The 18,688-nt window shown below is 45.4% G+C and overlaps 1 protein-coding gene across 1 annotated transcript in view; it reads right to left on the bottom strand.

Moving 5' to 3' along the window:
* Positions 1–10,625: 10,625 nt before the first annotated feature.
* The window catches only part of Xylt1 (xylosyltransferase 1), a 296,256-nt gene continuing 288,193 nt past the window's right edge, over positions 10,626–18,688 (bottom strand). Inside the window, exon 12 of the mRNA XM_036190272.1 lies at positions 10,626–13,409. Within this exon, the coding sequence (XP_036046165.1) occupies positions 13,087–13,409 (323 nt within the window). The 3' untranslated portion in view covers positions 10,626–13,086. The remainder of the gene's footprint in view (positions 13,410–18,688) is intronic.

Below are 18,688 nucleotides of genomic sequence, written 5' to 3'. Positions count from 1 at the left end.
TTCATAGCTGTGTTTCATAACCCAGATGAGGAACTTATTTCAGCCAGCAAATCATCCCAAGGCCAGGAGATAGTATCAGCTGAGTTTTGGGTGTCTGAGACATGCCTAGCTCATGGTCTTTCAACCGGCTCAGACCAATGAAAGTAGCTTTAGCAAGTGACAGCCTAGCCCTCTGCTGTGAGTGACAATTTTGCTGATAGCACTCCACACAGAGTAGGCTTTCTGAATTTTCTGGATTGGAAGCAGGTACCCTGCCACCCAGCACCACTGCACAATCTCATCTTTCTTTTAGACTCTTGAAGGCTTCTTGCCCAGTTTTTCTCATGAGGTGGCAAATGCCATATTAACAAGTGATACACATGTGAATAACTCATGACAAGTTCTATATTCCAGAAGGAACTGAGAAGATATTACCTGCCTGGATTCCCTTCTGTACAACAGGGACACTTCCTTGGGATTTGTGGTGCATTCCAAAGCTCCCATCTTAAAGGAAGTTGATTTAATCTAGAACCTTTGAGATATTTTCTATGAATCCCGTGGATTGTTCTTGTTCCTTCTGGCTTTGATTTTAACAACATGAGGTTCTTCTATAAACCTGGAGACCTGTGGCCTCAAGCTAATCATCTCCATTATACCATGTAAGAAATGGCTAGCACAAGCACTGGGTACAACGATGATCTCCCACATCTGATGGCAGGCTGCACCATCAGTACACTGTAATGGTTCTCAGCCTTGTCTGCACACTGGGTGCACTTGAAAGCTTCAGAAATGTTTGGTGGCTGGGTTCCCTGCTCTGGGACTCTGATTTGATAGGGCTGGAGATTACCTTAGGCATCAGGACTTGCATAGCTCCCTCAGGTGGTTTTTCTGTTGTGCAGGCATCCTGAGAGGCAGCTGCAGGACAAGAGGTGCCAGGGCTGGAGGTGTGTAGGGGAGAAAACAAAAGAGAGGAATGAGAGAGGGAGCATCTGGAACTGGAGACTATGCAGACAGGGGCTGGTGAGAGGCTTCTGGAGCAGCTTCTGAAAATGAACTTTTCTATGGCTGTACCACTTAGAGCATGCCTAGTCTCAGCTAGAAACGGAAGTGTGTCCTAAATTGTGCTACAGTGTGCCTTCTGTGTATCTCCAAAATAGTTATTGTAAGGAACAAGAGAGTTGGAATGTCTGTTAGGAGGGCTATAGAGTGCAGAGGTGAAAAAATAGACCAACTTACAGAATGAGGGGGTGTGAAATGAGCTAATTCAGGGGAAGGGGAGCCCAGGATAGGACTTGAGAGCATTGTCTCCAGCATTGTGTCTCCAGGGAGTCTAACTATTAGAGTTGAGATGATGTCACCTTGCTATAAACAGAAATATTAGACATCAAGTTTCAAATAGAGAATGGCTACAGAAACAAGACTGAATGAAATGCCCCTGAGAAATAATGGATATAGTAGCAATCCAGCTCATTTATTCATTCACACATTTATTCATTCATCAAACCCAGGAACACAAATCTTACATATCATGCTGAGAAAACACATAGACATCATCTCTGCCTCAGACATTTATTGTACTCCTTCTGTATACAGACACCCATTAGGTTATGTTGTCCACACTTCCTTTTAGATTTCTCTGAACAGCTGAATATGTAGTTTTTGTCACAGCAGTGCTGATGAGTACACAGGTGCTGTGGATATCGCTCTGTGTAAATAAAGTTCTGATTGGCCAGTGGCCAGGCAGGAAGTATAGGCAGGACAAGAGAAAAGAGAATTCTGGGAAGTAGAAGGCTGGGGAGAGAAACCGCCAGCCGCCGCCATGAGAAGCAACATGTAAAGACACTGGTAAGCCACGAGCCATATGGCAAAGTATAGATTATCAGAAATGAGTTAATTTAAGATAGAAGAAGTAGATAACAAGCAGCCTGCCATGGCCATACAGTTTATAAGCAATCTAAGTTTCTGTGTGCTTTCTTGGTTGGGTCTGAGTGACTGTGGGACTGGCGGGTAAGAGAGATTTGTCCTGACTGGGCCAGGCAGAAGAACTCTAACTACACACAGGTCCAGAGGCCTCAGAGAACTTAACTCAAAGCTGACCCAGCTCACCCCAATAAACCAGCATCTAAACACAGGGTTGACTGGTCCTAACACTCAAGGAGGAGTCTCTAGTTTCATGGGAGACACTGGGATATCGGTAATAAGTGGATCGTGCTTCTAGTGCTCCTTAAAAAGCATTTGCAAGATTTTGCCTCAGTTTCACTCAGTTTGCCATAGAGCCCAATAGCCCCCTCCCTTCTTGTGCTTTCTACAACAGGATAAACCTAGCTTTCTCCTTAGCTTCATTGTCGGAGGTGCAGCTGTTAAGTCAGCAGGCCACAAGGTGCCAGCTGAGGGGAGCAGGAATTGGAAGGCCCAGCGTGGAGCATGGCATTCTGGGATGCTGAAGCTTCTGAACCACGGAGAAATATTGCTTCTTGGGGGCAGGTGCACTTCCTTGCTTTCTGCGGCAGGTTCCAACTGGTCTCCGTAATTACCAAAGGAAGCTCCATGAGTTTTTTGAAGGAGCCCCATGTCTAGGCTACAAATATAAAAGGAGAAATTCATCATATTATCCCCTGAGCATGAATACTCCATACCTAATTAAGTGGGGGTGAAATCGTCAGCACTCTCCATGTGATATTTATTGAAAATGATTTGCTTCAGACAGTCCAGACCCTTCTCCTTAGGGACATGTGGAGAGCTGAGCAAGACCAACTAGGGCCCTTGAGGTGTGGAAACGAATCAGACTGGCAAGCTGAGAGCCACGGGGCTTGGATTTGGCAGTGGCAGTGGATGGACATCTGTTGTTTTTGCCATCCAACGCCATCTTTTCCCTATGGGATCCACTTCTCTCTTCTGCTCCAACCCTGCAGTGGGAATGAGGCTGTCAATCATGAGTTCCTATCCAATCCCCAGGCCACTGAGGTGGGCATGTGAGTCAGCCTTAGCCAATCACAGTTCTTGTTTGCCTGACCTCAAAACAAGCTCCCGAGTCAAACTCATCCCTTTTGGGCAAAAAGGACAAGGGGTGTTTATGTCTTTTATGAAGGAGTTTGAAGGGCAGGAAGCTGCAACTTCTGCAATCTTCTTTTTCTACCCTGTAGAATCAGCAGTCTGTCTGAAAGGGACCAGACAGGAGCTGGAGTCAGCAATCCTGGAGACAGGGGCCTGTGAGGGCTGAACCCCAGTCACCCTTCACGAGTCCTCCCATTGCTGCCTTGGCCTTGAAATTCTGAGCTTAATTCTGCTGTCTTCCACAGGCTCAAGATTCAATCAATTATTGACTGATTAAACTTCCTGTGGGTTCAGTGACGGCTCAGTGGCTAATAGCACCTCAGTGTGCCCTCATTTGTTTCTTTTGTTGTGATGAGCACCATGACCAAAAGCAACATGGGAAGGGAAGGGTTTATTTCAGCTAACAGGCCACAGCCCATCATGGAAGGAAGTGAGGGAAGGAGCTGGAGCAGAGAACGTGGAGGAATTCTGCTTACTGGCTTGCTCCCTCTGGCTTACATAGCTAGTTTTTTTATACAACTCAGGGCCACATGTCTAGAGACCGTACCGCCCATGCAGGGCTGGGCCCCCCTACATCAATCAACAAAATCAAGACAAGGGCCTCACACCATGAGCCCACAGACCAGTTTGGTGGAGGCAATACCTCAGTTGAGGTTCACTCTTCTCAGATGTGTCAAGAAATGAAGTTACTTAGGACACTATGTAAGCCTGACTACTCAGCCTGTTCCCTTCATCCAATATAAAAAAGCCAGATGCATTCACACTCCTATGAGTCACCCCCATCCACACTGAGAGGCTCCTCATCCATACTCTTAAGTGACCCCTCATCCATGCTTCTGTAAGTAGACACTCCCTCAAGATCCTGTTAGCATCCCGAGTGAGCTCATTAATTTACCAAACTGAATTTGGATGGAATCACTCCTTTGGTTTGTTATTGCCTTCTCTAGCTGAGATGAATAGACACAGACACAGAGATATAGGGGCCTCAGAAAAGGCCAGAATTCTACAGGAAGCATGGACCCTTCCACTGGAAGTGCAGGTTTCAAAGCTTGATCACCTGTTCAATACCCAGGGACACTGAAGGGTTGGCCGGTGGCTTCTGGGGTCACGGCTAAGACAGAACTTTCTGCTCCAATTCCAGTTGGGGCGATCCTCCAAGTCTCTGATGCTTAAGTCTCTCTATGTTAGGGCTTTAATATGCATACACTTTTATTTAAGAAATGTTTCTGGTAAATAACTCTCTACTTATGCTCATGCAAACAACCATAATTGAACTCAGCAGGTCACCGAGGAGACACATCAGTGTGGGAGGACTGGTTGGGAGAAGAAAGAGGGATAAAGAAAACAATGGTTGAAAAGACCAAAGTTCATTACATATGTGTATGAATAAAAAACACCGTCAAAGAACAAAACAAAGAAAGAAAAAGTGGCTTGTAGCTATTGGTGTGATGGATTTAAACAAAACCCTGCTGTTCTCTAAGTTCTGGGAGGAATTGGGATATTTACTGCATTCCTGCATTTGAAGGAAACTCTGCTCAAATAAATGAGGTAAGAAAGAAATTTTGAGCAGCCTTTCAATGCTGTGTACCAAGAAACCTCATTATTGGAGGTGAAAATGAAGGTTTACTTTCTATTAACCCATGTTTTGACAAGTATCATCAATCAAATGATGAATGCCAACATAGAATTTTGGACAAATGACCTCATGTCTGTAGTATTAATTAAGAAAAATGGGTTCACTTGCTTGTTCATTCATGAAATTGTCACAGAGTGTCCATTTTCTGGACCCCCCTGTGCTTAATACCAGAAACAGCAGGATAAAGCGTGGAGGTGCCTGTGACCCTGACTCTTACAGAGATGTTGGAACTTGGTTCTTTCTTTGCAACCAAACCCACTTTTGAGGAATTTCCTCTGGATGAAGGAAGGAGATGTTGGCAGCAAGAGCAAGTGGCAACTGCTTGTCAAATGTGCACTGGGTCCATTCACCTTCCCCAGTGTGGAGCTGCCCACCCTCTTTCTCAAGTCTAGTTCAGGGAATCGACACTCAGGTGGCTCTTGGCATTGACCCTCTGCTCGTCTAATTGAGAAAATTGCCAACTTCCTTTGTTCTTGCTGCTAATACTTAGATCTTATGCTAGTTTTTGCCTATAACGACTATGAAGCTGAGTCAGAGGGTTTTTCATAGCACACCCAGCTAGGTATTCCCAGACCTTGGCCATGGCTCTCAGAAACTTCATATGAGCATCCTAAGAATGGAAGAACTGGTCCCCATGGCTTGCTCTTTGTTCTGGACATGGTTATGAGTGGATTCAGCCATCTTGTTCTTTACAGCTTTGCCTACGAATTGAAGAAGCTATGACTCGATTTTCTTAGGGAACAGCATAATTTCTAGTGCTGAGTGGATTTGAGGTAAGGTGAACTGCCACAGCAAATACATTTTCAGTAACATTAAAATGTTTCTGGGGCAGATGGGTATAGTGATATTTTATTTGTATTGAAATGTGATTTTATTTGTATGTCAATAAAGTTGCCTTGAGGTCAGAGCAAGCCAGAGCAGAAGCTGAGCAGTAATGGGGCACGCCTTTAATCCCAGCACTTGGGAGGCAGAGCTAGGCGGATCTCTGTGTGTTCAAGGACACAGCCAGCATGGCAGACACATGCCTTTAATCTCAATACCAACCATAAAAGACCAGGAGGTCTGTACAAACAGGCAGTGATGAGGAGGTCATGTGGCTGGGTTTACAACCAATGAGAGAGGAGAACAGAAAGTTTTTAAATAGACAGGATACAGAGAAGTAGGTCTCTTGCGGAGAGGAAGAACAGCAGAAGCAGTGAAGGGTAAGGTTTTCTGCTTGCTCTGACCTCGTGGTTTTTAACTCTGCAATCTGCTCTTTGTTTCTTATTTAACAAGCCGGTTACATCTACAGATGGGGGCCAAGATGGATTGATCCCTGGAACTCCTTGGTCAACCATCCTAGCTGAATCCATGGACTCTAGGTTCAATGAGAAATCCTGCCTCAAAAAATGTGAAAAGCAACTGGGCAAGGCATCCAATGTCAGTCTCTGGCATAGCATACCTGCATTTATACCCACATGAGCATGTATATACACCTTGTGCCCCCATCCCCATGGTTTTCTTTTCATGTCATTGCCAAAAGGGGTGACTTAGGTCAGGTGAAATTTCATGTCTATCCAGGGTTCAGGGCTCCTGCTGCATTAGGGCTCTGCCCTCCTTGATGTTGCTGTGATGTCTCCCCAGAAAGCACTAGAATAGGACAAGCCAGTGACTGCACCAAATCAAGGTAATTGGAAGCATCTGAGTTGGGTAGGGAATGATGGAGAGAGAAGAGGCTCCTGTGGGAGGTTTGGTGGGACAGGACTAGACCTGTCCTAAGCCCATTTCCCCAGCTTCCCATTGACTGAAAGTTGGCTGTGTGGTCACAGGGAAGGGTAAGGCAGTCTGGAAGATGTAGAACAGGTTGTATGCTGAAGAGGACATCAGTCTTGCTCTGAGTCCATCCAGGACCTAGCTTCTAGGTGGATACTAAAACTGCTATTTCACAGGACAGTTTTTTATCCCTGTTTTCTGCAAATAAGTGTTTAAAATGATATTCTTTTGCCCAAGCTAGAGGAAACACTTTCAGGAGGGTGCTGTTTATCCATTGGGGAGATGACAGCAACCTTTAAGGGGAGTGTCCTCATGTCCCAGCTCATGTCTATGTTCTTAGCATCCTTCTAGTTGGTGTCAACTTTCAAGAGTACCTCAGTTGAGACAGCAAATTAATATAGTACCAGTTGATGGCATAGGGCATGGGAGAGAATGCAAGGTTGTGTGAGGATGCCGAAGTTGCTGAAAAGTAACCATAAAATGAGATTCTGTAGACATTTTTTTTTTTATTTTAAAATTCTGCATCTGAAAACACAGTATGGCAGAAAGCGTCTATGTACACCTGTGGTGTTTTTGGTATAATACAGTATTTAATAATCCACTGTTTTCTGCAAAAAAAAAAAATGTTGCTTTGTTGGACAGAAACAAATTTCCCTAGACAGAAATACAGCTAAGGCACAATTTTGTTGTTGTTTTCTACCATGTGAAAACAAAGGAAAGAGGCAGATGGGGGCGGGTAACACAGTTGTTTGTGAGACTTGGACTCTCTACCTTGATGAGAAGTATTCAGATGAGTAGAACTTTGATTATTGGTCAACTTCAGATAGTTTAATATTTCTTAAAATACTCCTTTAAATAAATAGCAAAATATCTACATCTTTCAGCGTGTGCCATGTGAACTTGCTCTGATTTTTTTAAACTTTTATTTACAGATTCTCTTTTTTAAAATCAATACATTACAAAATATTTCTGTACAGTTTTATGCATATTATGATCTATAACAAAATAGTTATTTTTAAAAACTATATCACCACATGTCTTTGAAAACAAAGAAGGAGGCAGTAATAATGTATCTTGAGGCCTCTAAAACAAACATCTGGACAAATGCTACTGACAAAGTAAGAGTCTCTTCTTTTCCTTTAAAAGAAAAGATAAACGGATAAAGACAACTGCGCTCAATACTAGTGAATTTCCTGTGAAAACCCTGGGGTTGTCTTTGGCCTCCATCAGCACTGGAGTGATGGAAGAGTTCAGGGTGGAGTCCAAAGGGGTGGGCGGACCATCCCTTCAAGAACATGACCCATCCACTGGGAATATTTAATGCTGTCACTTTCCAGGCAAGAAGGATGAAGAGATAAACTGAGAAATGCTCCTGATTTACCCTTGAATGAAGTACCTAAAGTCACTGGGTCTTGGAGGAAGGGGAGACCAGAGTGAGCATCCTGCTGGTGATGCCAGCCCACTGCCAGGGCAACATGTTTAGAGGTGCTTCAGAGCTGCAAGAGCCCCCAAGACTTCATTTTGCCCATAGGAAAAATATGAGAACATTTTCCTTAAAGACGACATTTAAGCTATTCCTAGTGCATCTGCAAACTACAGATTGGCAGTCCCTTTGCTCAGGAGGCCACCACACACGCAGGCTTCAAGATGCTCTCTCTTCTGTGATGGTGGGGAAATTAGAGGGGGAGGATGTCAGCTTTCCAAAAATAATTTTAAGGCCACATTTCAAAAAGGAGAAACCTAAGGCTTTTTGGAGGAGTGAGGATGAAGGTGGGGGAGGTAGGGGAAAAATGCAGAAAGGAGAAGATGGCACTGGGAGCCGGGGAGGGAAGAGGCAGTGCCTGCTTCCGAGTGATGTCCACAGGCCTGGGCTGTGAGAATATTCCCAGCCACGTGAGGGGAGAAGAGAGGCCACTTTCTCCCTGTGTGGGGCTTGGCAAGAACAGAACCCAAGACAACAGGAGGGATCGATATAGGTGGTAGGTGAAAGCCCTCTTAAGTCATAAGAGGGTCCTGTAGAATGTCTTGTTCATAAGGTAAAACAAAAAGACAAACAAGCCCAACTAAAACTTATACAAGAAAGGGGGAGAAAGAGAAGGAGAAGGAGACAGACAGGGAGAGGGAGGACAGGGGAGAGAGGGAGGAAGGACAGGGGAGAGTGGGAGGGAGGGAGGGAGGGAGGGAGGGAGGGGGAGAGAGAGAGAGAGAGAGAGAGAGAGAGAGAGAGAGAGAGAGAGAGAGAGAGAATTTGCATAGATTGTACATTCAGCTCCAGCACACTAGCCACCTTCATTCCACCCCACCCCCAGGTAAACTTCTCAGCAGACATTGAGGTAGTGCCTGGGGTTGACCCTCGGGCAACAAAAGGTAACTGAGGCAGAAGCAAAGAAGACTACTTGTGAGTCAGCACGGCCCCATGTGGTTTCTGAAGAACCTTCCAGCACGGTGGCAGCATGGCAACTCAGATAGGGAATTTGGAGGTGGTCTGAGTGCTCCCCAGTCTCATCTCATGGACGGCACTGTGGTCATCTCCACTTGGTTTGATGGAATGCCAGAAGGCGGGGAGCCGGGCACACTAGGGTCTCTCTGTGTCTGAGGCAGCACCCTGGGCCCCAGATTGCATTCTCTCCTCTTCAGCACAGATCAGAGGAGCCCCATGAGCCAGCCCTCCCACAGATGACAAGCTTCTGACAAGGGGCTCACTAAGCAGAAACCTCCATTCTTCCACAGCCCTCCCCTTTGTGCTCTTCACCCTGACTCTCTCCTTCCCTACCACCTGAACTCTCCCTTATTTCAAACCACTTTTCCAGAGAGAGGACTTTGCCTGAGCACAATTATGGAACTTTACTTTTCTGCCCACATCCTTAAAAAAACAACAAAAAAAAAACAAAAACAAAAAAACACAATAAGCCAGATGCTGGTGACACACACCTTTGATCCCAGTGCTCAGGAGGCAGAGGCAGGTGGATCCCTATGAGGTTGAGGCCAGCCTGGTCTACAGAGTGAATTCCAGAACAGCCAGGGCTACACAGAGAAACCCTGTCTCAAAAAACGAAAATCAAAAAGAAAAGGAAAAAGTAGCCAACAATGAAAAACTAGATTTCCTATTAAAACAAACAAAAGAGTGAACAAACAGAAACTGTCTGTCTGGCTTCCCTTACTAGCGGGAAGACTCCGCTGTTGAGTTGCACCTTCTGTCTTGCTTTGACAGGCCGGGAGCCCACAGCTGCCCTTCTTACTGGAGGGTCACGTGCATGCCAGTAAGACCACACTCCCCACCTTTCCGTTTTGTCTTCCACCCATGGTTTTACCCATCTCTGCTTGTGTCCTGGACTGCATTATGCTTTTATGATCCCTACAACAGAGTTCCTCTGGCCTGCCAGGCCTTCTCTGCATGCTCACACTCACTGGGCTGATACTGGTTTCCAGTCTATCCTCAATGCTGTTGGAAACTGCTGATCTGAACCCTCCTGAATTTGGCTGTAAATGGTGTCTGCTTCATGTTCCACACTTTGTGGCCCTTGATTGCTCTTCTCTGTTAAGGAATGTCTTGGCAGAGAGGTCACTGTTTCAGTCAACATCCTCTTATCTATCTATAAACCAGGTAGCCAGAAGGAGGTATGCTCCTCAAACACCCAGGCATACATCCAAAATAGCAACAAACTCCTTTGGAGTGTGTGTGCATGTATGTGCATGCCTGCATGTGAGCGTGCGTGCGTGCGTGCGTGTGTGTGTGTGTGTGTGTGTGTGTGTGTATGTGTGTGTGTGTTTATAGCTTTTAAACTCAATTTCAATTAAAAAAGTTAAACCAACATTGAGAAATGAAACCAGGAGGCCTCTGGGTCTCCATCAGTAAGCTTTGGGATGGGTAGCTACCAAATGGCATAGAGAGGTGCTATCTAAAATACTTCTCTCCATAAGGGATGCCCAATTTTCCTCTCAGCCTTCCAGACTGTCCAGGGCCCTGGTCAGCAGTTAAGCCCATGGCTTCTTGCTTCTGCAGACTGCTGACTTAAAGGTTCCTATAGATGATGGTTGTGTGCTTCCAAAACCCTCAGGCAGCCACCTCTCAAGGCTGTGGCTTTAGCCATGGCCTCCAACAAACATATTGTTTTCAGCAGGAAGACATCAACAAATAAGGATTTAAGCCATTTTCCATAGGAAAACATCTTTTCTTAAATTATGATGAACTTGTTTTAAATTCTCCATTTTTTTAAAAACTGAAAGCACTATCCATGAAAATAATTTTATGGGTCCAAAATAGAGGAAACAAATACTCCAAATTAGTTGTGGTGAGTGAGGAAGGAGCTGGGGATACAAAGTCAGCTTTGCCCTTCCCAACTAGCTCCAGTATAGAAAATGTCATTGAGTGTCACTGGGTCTCATAGTCTGTGGCTCCCAGGACCTTCCAGGACAGAATATACAAATCTCTAGCAGAAGAGGGGTGAAGAGGGGCACTCCCAGAGGTTTTACAGTCCCAGGGAAGCTTTGACCAAGGCAAAGACTGGAGGCATTGAGAGGATGGGATGCCAGGCTCAATGTTTCCATGTGTTTGTAAAACCAGCGTAAATCCTATGGGTTTTTAGAGAAAGATACCCAATGGCTCTAGGACCAGCAGACAGTAGCTGCCTCCTGAGTTGTCCTGGCTGGGTCCCTGGTCCTCCTCCTCAGAGCAACCACTCTTGGAAGGACTCTGTCTTCCTCTGCTAGGGATAGCTTGTGCTCATGGTTAAACTGGTCATGAGAAGCCCCGATGTGTAGAGCAACTGGGTGGACCTTGAGTTTTACACTTGGCACACTTCACCCTAACCAAGGGGTGGTAGTCCATGGGGTGGGGGTCAGGGTAAGGGGGGTACTCAGGCACTCCAATATTTTTGAATTTAGAGGGACAGATGAGACCAAAATCCTATGTAAGCAAAAGGGAGGTTCCAGCCATCCACATGGGTCAACTTTCTGACAGTGATGGCACTGGTTGCAACTCTGCCATGGTATCTGACATCCCTGCTTTGTTCTAAGAACCAGAAGGGTGTAGGGTGGACACTGAGAGATAGAAACAGTGAAAATGAGAGAGAGAGGCAGGCAGACCAGGGAAGATAGGGAAGGGGGAGCCTTTTGTGAATAAAGGCAATTTTAGTTAGTAAGATAACGTAATTGACAAGCTGCAAAAACAGCACCTACTAATTAGTCATTGACTAAAACATATAAATAATAAATACCAAGGATCCCTTTTCTATGCCCGCCATGTTAGATGGGGAAGGGACTGTGTACTGGACACACCATCAAGGTGGACTTCAGTATCTTCTTATCCATGCTGGGAGAGATATAAGGATGGACGCAACTTTCCCCAGGGAACTTTGTCTTTTGGAGGACTCAATGAGGAAGGGGATGTTCCTCCTCAGTGCCCTCCCCAGAATACACATGGCATGAAAACCCTTGGGTTTCTGGTACCTCAAGCAATATGAATAACACTATTTTTTGAACCACCTTCCCTATTTTGAAACTCAACCTTCCTTTTATGTGGTTTAGCCAGATCAAGCCTGTTGGCACCCTAGGCGAGGGAGGGTATGAAATGAAGGACCCGATCTGAAATGTTTGTTCCTGGGTGAAAGAAGTCTTGATCCATGCAGTTTGGTCACAGTCAACAGCACCAAGTGCACAGTTCACAAAGGTTTGGGGTACCTGACCTCAGAACAGAAGGGGTGGTTCTCTGTTGCCATCCTGCCTAGAAGCTTGGGTCCAAGGAACCCCCCTTTGAGATTCAGAGCCTTGGTTCTCTGCTGCTTCCTTTTCAAGTACCAAAGAGGCCACAGTAGCTGTCTCCCAGCCCAGGGGCAGGAGCAGAATTGAAACTCCAGCTCTCTATGTTTTACCCTGTTCCGGCTACCAGTTGTGACAGCCTTGGAAGAGGCTGACCTGGACAGAGGGCAAGTTGGCAGTCACATGTCTGGGGAACCTTGGCCACTTCTTTTTGAACCTCTGGTTTGCAGGGAAAATAGCTCACTGAGTGGTAACAGGAACCTTGGAATTCTCCCACATCCCTGCCTCCCGGGAAAGGCCAGGAGCATGGCCACCAGCAGCTTGCTGCTTTTAGCATGGGCACAGGGTTTCCCAGCCACAGAAATCAAGAGATAAATGGAAGGGCCAGGATGGAGATCCCACCCTTGGTCAGGGCAGTGCTTGTCAAACTGGCTAAAACAGAGCCCTTGGGTTCAGAAGAGGTACCTTGGAGATGCCCTTGGAGAAAGGATCACCCGGTGGGCTGAGCTTCAGGCAGGAACCTCACACACCTCAGCTTCAACCGGAGCAGCCTAGATTTCATCCTGATCTTACACTTCCACCTCTGACTGTGCTGAGTAAACAAAGTTCTGCTGCTCAAAATAAAAGCTTAAAACTCACTTGTAAAGGGACAAGTGCAGGCCGTTGGAGGGAGAGAACAGGAGCCTGCAAGACTGAGAAGCAACCGGAAGAGGGGAGACCACTGTGGCCCTGGGACTGAGTCACCTATTCCAGAGGCCAGCTTGACAAATACAGGCTGCTGACTCTTCTCTGGCCTCCAAACCCTCTCTTCATCATTCTACAGGCAGCAGAGATCCTTGTACAAAAGGCAACCCCCATACAAGGGAGGAGGCCGGGATTGAGGCTCCATCGGTCCCATGTGGCCACTGCTACCTGAGCCGGCCATCGGGCTTGACTGCACCCAGCTCTGATTTGGGGTCAGGGCTGAAGGAACTCCAGGCTGTCTGGCTACAGGTCTGCATGACTGGGCAGGCGGTGGGGCCTGTGGCACAGATGTCCATGGCAGTCCAAGTCCCACCCACGAGCGAGTCCAGCCAGGCTTCTAGTGCTGTCCCGCTGGAGGCTGCGTTCTTCCGGGCCTGCTCCACTTGGGCAGGATTGATGGGCAGGCTGAGGACCGGGTTTAGGCTCTGGAAACTCTGCTCCATGTAGGCACTGTGAGGTGGCCCATTGTGCAGCTTCAATGCCTCCTCTGAAAGCCAAAGGAAACAACGAGGTGTTTAGAAGAGTCATCAATCAGGTATCTACTTACTGTGAACCAGTGCACCAAGGAACACTGGGCATCAGCTCCCTGAACTCACTGGACAATCTCATGTATGCAAGGCATGGCACCTTTACTTACTGACACACACTTGCAGGTTGCCTTCAGTGGTCCAGACATTTATTGATTAAACAATACATTCTTTCAAGATTGATTTGTTACTTGTATTTATGTGTAGTGTGTGTGTATGTGTGCGTGTGCGTGTACGTGTGCGTGTGCGTGTGTGTGTGTGTATGCACGTGTGCATGTGTATGGGTTTCTGCTTCTCCCAGGGCAAGTGCCTTTATCCACTGAGTCATCTCAATAGCTCTCTATACCTTATTATTTTTGAGGCAGGTCTCTTACTCAATCTGCAGCTCATCTGTCCAGTTGTGTGGTTTGGTGCTGAGCTCCAGGGATCTGCCTGCTCAGCATCCAGCACTGAGGTTTCAGGTGCATGACTCTATACCTGTTTTTTTTTTTTTTTAAATGTGGGAGCTGAGGATGCAAACTTAGGCCCCCTTGCTTGATGACAAACATGTCACAGACTCAGCTACCTCCCTGGTCTGAACACTTAATTTTCAGCATCTGCTTTGTACTAAACCTCTCTGATATGAAAGGTGATGGGTGATTTATTTCTTGGGCACAGATATGCTAAATGTAGTGACCAGCTTCTGTGCTAGATGATGGGATGAACCAGATAGCCAGAGAGGTGGGCCTACAGTGGCACCCAAATACACCAGGTTCAGAGGGGAGAAAGATTGTCAATGATAAGGAAATACATGAGCTGGTAATAAAGGTCCTTTCAAGTAATGATAAACATCACGAAGGTGATAAGCAGGGAACTGAGCCCAGCATAGTATGGGCCTTCAGCCAAATACAGCCCACCTTCTGTTTTTGTAAAGTTTCATAGGAACATGGCTCTGCCTGCTTGCTCATGTATTCTCTGCTACTGCTCTGGAATGTTAGTGGATGTGTATAGTTGAGGATGTGTATAGTTTGAGACAGAGGCAGCACTTTTTTTTTAAAAGCTGAAAATATTCACTACATATCATTTATGGGAAAAGTTTACTATGCTCTGGCTTAGAGAGTAGTCTGGGGTAGGTAGGGAAGACTTTCCTGAGGAGGTGATATTTGAATGAAGTGTTGATTGATATGTGTAAGGCCAGAGAGGAGAATTCCAGGTATAGGAAACAGCAAAGGTAAGGCCTCATTACCAAATCACACAAGTAATAATTGTTGGAGCTAGAACATGAACTCAAGTTTGTTGGCCTCAAAGCCAAGGCATGGCTGCCGAGTGACTGCCATAAACTCTGGAGAAGCTGCAGATTCTTGCTTCCCTGGCAGCCTGGTCCAAAGGATGGCGTGTGAACTCAGTTCTGCAAAGTGGTCCTTGGAAGCACGCAGTGTGGGCCAGAGTGGGGTGGGGTGCCCTCTTAACAACTCTTGATCACCCCCTGGATGTCAGCCTTTCTGTCTGTGGAATCTAGTTGGGCTGAATGGCCTCAAGACCCAAATCCCACATACAAGGTGTGTGACTTCTGACTTATGTCCTAGCTTCTTCATTGATAAGATGGGGTGGGGGGAAGCCTCCCGTTCAGCTCTGGGGGTAATGCATTGACTGCTATTAGTTCATAATCCTCTCACTCAGAAAACAATAGGGCTGGTTTTATCTCATTCATTTTATAGATGAGGAAACAGATGCTATAGTCAGTTCAATCCAGAGTGGTCTGACTCCAAAGCTGTGCTGTCCACCATGATGCTCTATGCAGGTACAACCACTAGCTTGCTGCTAAGGCAGGGTTGTTATCTTTTTATTTTGGCACCAGCCTTATGAAAGCTTGTTGTCCCTATATATGGCGAATATGGACACTCAACCTGGCACCAGTTAGTTAGACCCATAGGAGGCTTGGTTATTAATTCAGAGTTTGTAATCAAAGCCAGGGACACAAGAGGACTTCTGAGTCTTCTTCCCACTAAAGAGAGGATAAAGAAACCATAAGAGTTTGGCAGTGGAGGAGACAAACAAGGTGTGTCCTATTTGAAGAGGTTCTTATTCTTAGTCAAACTGAAGTTCAATAAATTAGGTTTTGGCCATAGCCAGGGTACTGGAACACAGGGTTGGTAGCACCAGCAGGATGTGCCAGGAGAGCAGGGCCTTCTGTCTTTGGTACACATCCTAACTTCTCTATGAGAGTCTCTTTGTGCTTCTATCCTGCAGAGGTAGGAGCATGTAATTGAGGCTGACAAAAGGTAGGATAATCCAAAGCAAAAGGAACAGATAACAGACATTGAATATTGGGAGCAAAATACTGTGGTTGATTCAGGGGAAAAAAAAAAAAAACACTTTATGAGAAATGAGGTTAATGTTGGAAATGGCATTACGGCATCAGCTTGGAGGCTTGCCTCCATAATTAAATTTTCCTCAATTCCACCTCATCAGATTTCTTGAGATTACCGGGGATGCAACAATAGCAAATTACTCAAGATGAATCATTTCTCAAATTGCATTACACCCACCTCAGTGTTCCTTGTCTCATTAACAAATACAATTACTGCCAATAGGGGAACTGTTTCCTCCGGGGTAGAACTGACCCCAAGGTCTTTCTGGGAATGGCGGGAATAGCTCCCAACTCCCTGGAAACCACAGAAAGAAAAATGGAGAGACCAGGACCATGAGCAGGGTCCTGGGCTTCCCTTTTGGGATGGGTGGATTGAGAGCATCTTTTGTACTGTCCTATACTGTACTTGAGGCAGGGAGGATGTGTGATTCCCATCTCCCTTCTTCACACTTGGATTTTAGATCTTCAGAGATGCAATGGGTGCCCCATGAACGAACACTTGAAGACATTAAATAGGTATGCTCTGCCTTGGCTGATTCTGGGAACGGAGGCCCAGGTTTCAATCTCAAGAAAATACCAGGTATCTAGATATTGGCTTCTTCAGCACAAAGACTTCACAAGAACTATCAGAATTCATGCCAAGACCCTATTTTCAGGACTGCAGGCACCATCCCACATCTATGCCTTCCCGACCCTCGTTATCAGTACAGCACTTGGTGCCTGCCAAGAATGCTTCCTGCTTAGCAGGACTGTCATGTGTATCTAGCTGCTGGGCTTGTGTTGTGTAACATGCAGATGGACAGTCTAGATATCCACCCCTCTCTGTATCTCAGAGAAGTTCCTGGGGAAAATTGTGTGTGTGTGTGTGTGTGTGCTGACCACGCCCACATTGTTCTTCTTGTCATCATCCCTTGAGCAGCATGCCACAGCTGTGTGTATACATCTGTATTGTATTAGGCATTAAGAGCCATCTAGAGATGATCTACAGTAAATGGGAGGATGTGCATAGATTATGTGAAAAAAACTATGCCCTTTTCTAGAAGGGATTAATACACCTGTAGTTTTTAATCATCAAGGAAGAATCTGGAGCCAATTCTTTATAGACACTGAGGGGTGTTTGTACTGGGAGTCTCAGAAATCCTGTTTCTACGAGTCTGTCTTGTGCGCCTGGGCACATGTAATTTCATGTTCTAGAATCTTCCTTGTAGCACTTTCTGTAACAATGTCATCATCAGACAACAGAAGGTACCATATCCAGTAAGGAACAGCCTGTAGCTCTTTAACTGTGGAATCCCTGTGGCTGGCAACTTGCACATACTGACTGAGAAAGCTACAATTCCTGTTTGGTACAAAATGTACCATGGCATTCTAACCATGTTTTGGTGCTTTAAGACACATGCTTGTGCTTATGATTTAAAAGGCTGCAAAAAGATGTTAGAAAGATGTTCTCCAACTGTCCATATCTGAAGGGTAAGAATTTAGCCAAACAAACAAAAAAAACAAAAAACCTAAAGATTTTATTGACAAAAGAAGGTGTAGGAAAAATAGAAATTCAAGTGTAAACTCTTTGCCTGGAATAAAAACAAGTGGGCCATTAGGGGTCAAGTATCCCTCCCTCTGTCCACCATGCACACTGTGAAACAATGGCCAGAGGCATATGTTAGCAACTGCCTTTCTGTTTTAGCTTCCTGCTGAGACATTAATCCTGAAATACTTAATATATTGTTATTTTTCCTAGTTTTGAAACTTAAATGAAGTAATCTTAATTATGGCTTGCTTATTGATCGGTTTTCCTCATCCATCATGCAACTATTTATAGTTGCATGTGGCTAGCCTTTACTGCTGTCTCAACTACTTGAGACTCTACTGTGTAAGCAGACTATACACTATCCTTTTATGTGTGGAAACTTATGGATTGTTTGTGGTCCTGTGTTCTATGAACAATTCTGCTATGATTCTTTCCTTTATTTCTGCTTGAGCCTATACCTAAGTGTGGGACTTCTGTGTAGTAGGTGTGTGTATGTTCAATATGAGGAGAAGGGGTTCACCCATCCCACAAACTCATCCTACATATTCATCTCTCAGGAGCCTTGGCTATATGTCTATGCATCTCTGACCAGCCCTATGACACTGTCCAACTGTCACAAGCACACATTTATTTCCCACTTTGGAACTTCTTTTTGTTTCTGTATTTCATTATCATCTCCCATTATTAACAAGGGTAAGGTTTTTTATATTACATACATGTAGGGGAATTTATACTTTCTATTTCCTTTCCTCTCTCTTCTATAGCTGCCAATGGCAGTCACCGTCTTCAGAGGATAAATGACTGATTTTCAAGCCACACAGTCTCTGTCCCAACTGTTGGTGTTGGCCACCAAAGCCCCAAAGCAGACATAGGCATGATGTCCACAAGTGTTCATGACCGGTTCCTGTGAGATGTCTACAAAGACCAAAAGTGGCCATATTTGACTGGGGCTCATAGTCTGCTGAACTCTTGTTTATGAGATTTTTTAGTGTATTTTGGGGAGCAAATATCTTCCACCAGTGTGTGGCTTCTCCTTTTTACTTAGGGTATCACATTTTCTATGAGCAGAATTCCAACAGTAATTATTGTTTTCTATACAGCCAAGAAGCCATGCTAAAATTCAGTGTGTGCCTAGGATTAGTCCCCATCTTGTCTTAAATATGAGTAAAGCCTTGTGGAAGTCCAGTGGGCCCACAGCTGATAAATACTCAAACATATGGCTTTTCCTCTGTGCACAAAGAAGGAATGAGCAAGTTCTAGAGGGTAAACAAGTAGGAAAGAAAATCCCAAGTGGGGAAGCTTTGCTGTTTTCAAGGCAGCCCATGCTATCTATGTTGGGCACAGGATCTCTGGGGTTCATG

This window comes from Onychomys torridus, chromosome 1 (genome assembly GCF_903995425.1).
Source record: "Onychomys torridus chromosome 1, mOncTor1.1, whole genome shotgun sequence".
Classification (NCBI taxonomy): Eukaryota; Metazoa; Chordata; class Mammalia; order Rodentia; family Cricetidae; genus Onychomys; species Onychomys torridus.
The sequence above is the reverse complement of the archived record's forward strand: the minus strand, read 5'-3'. Positions and strand labels throughout refer to the sequence as shown.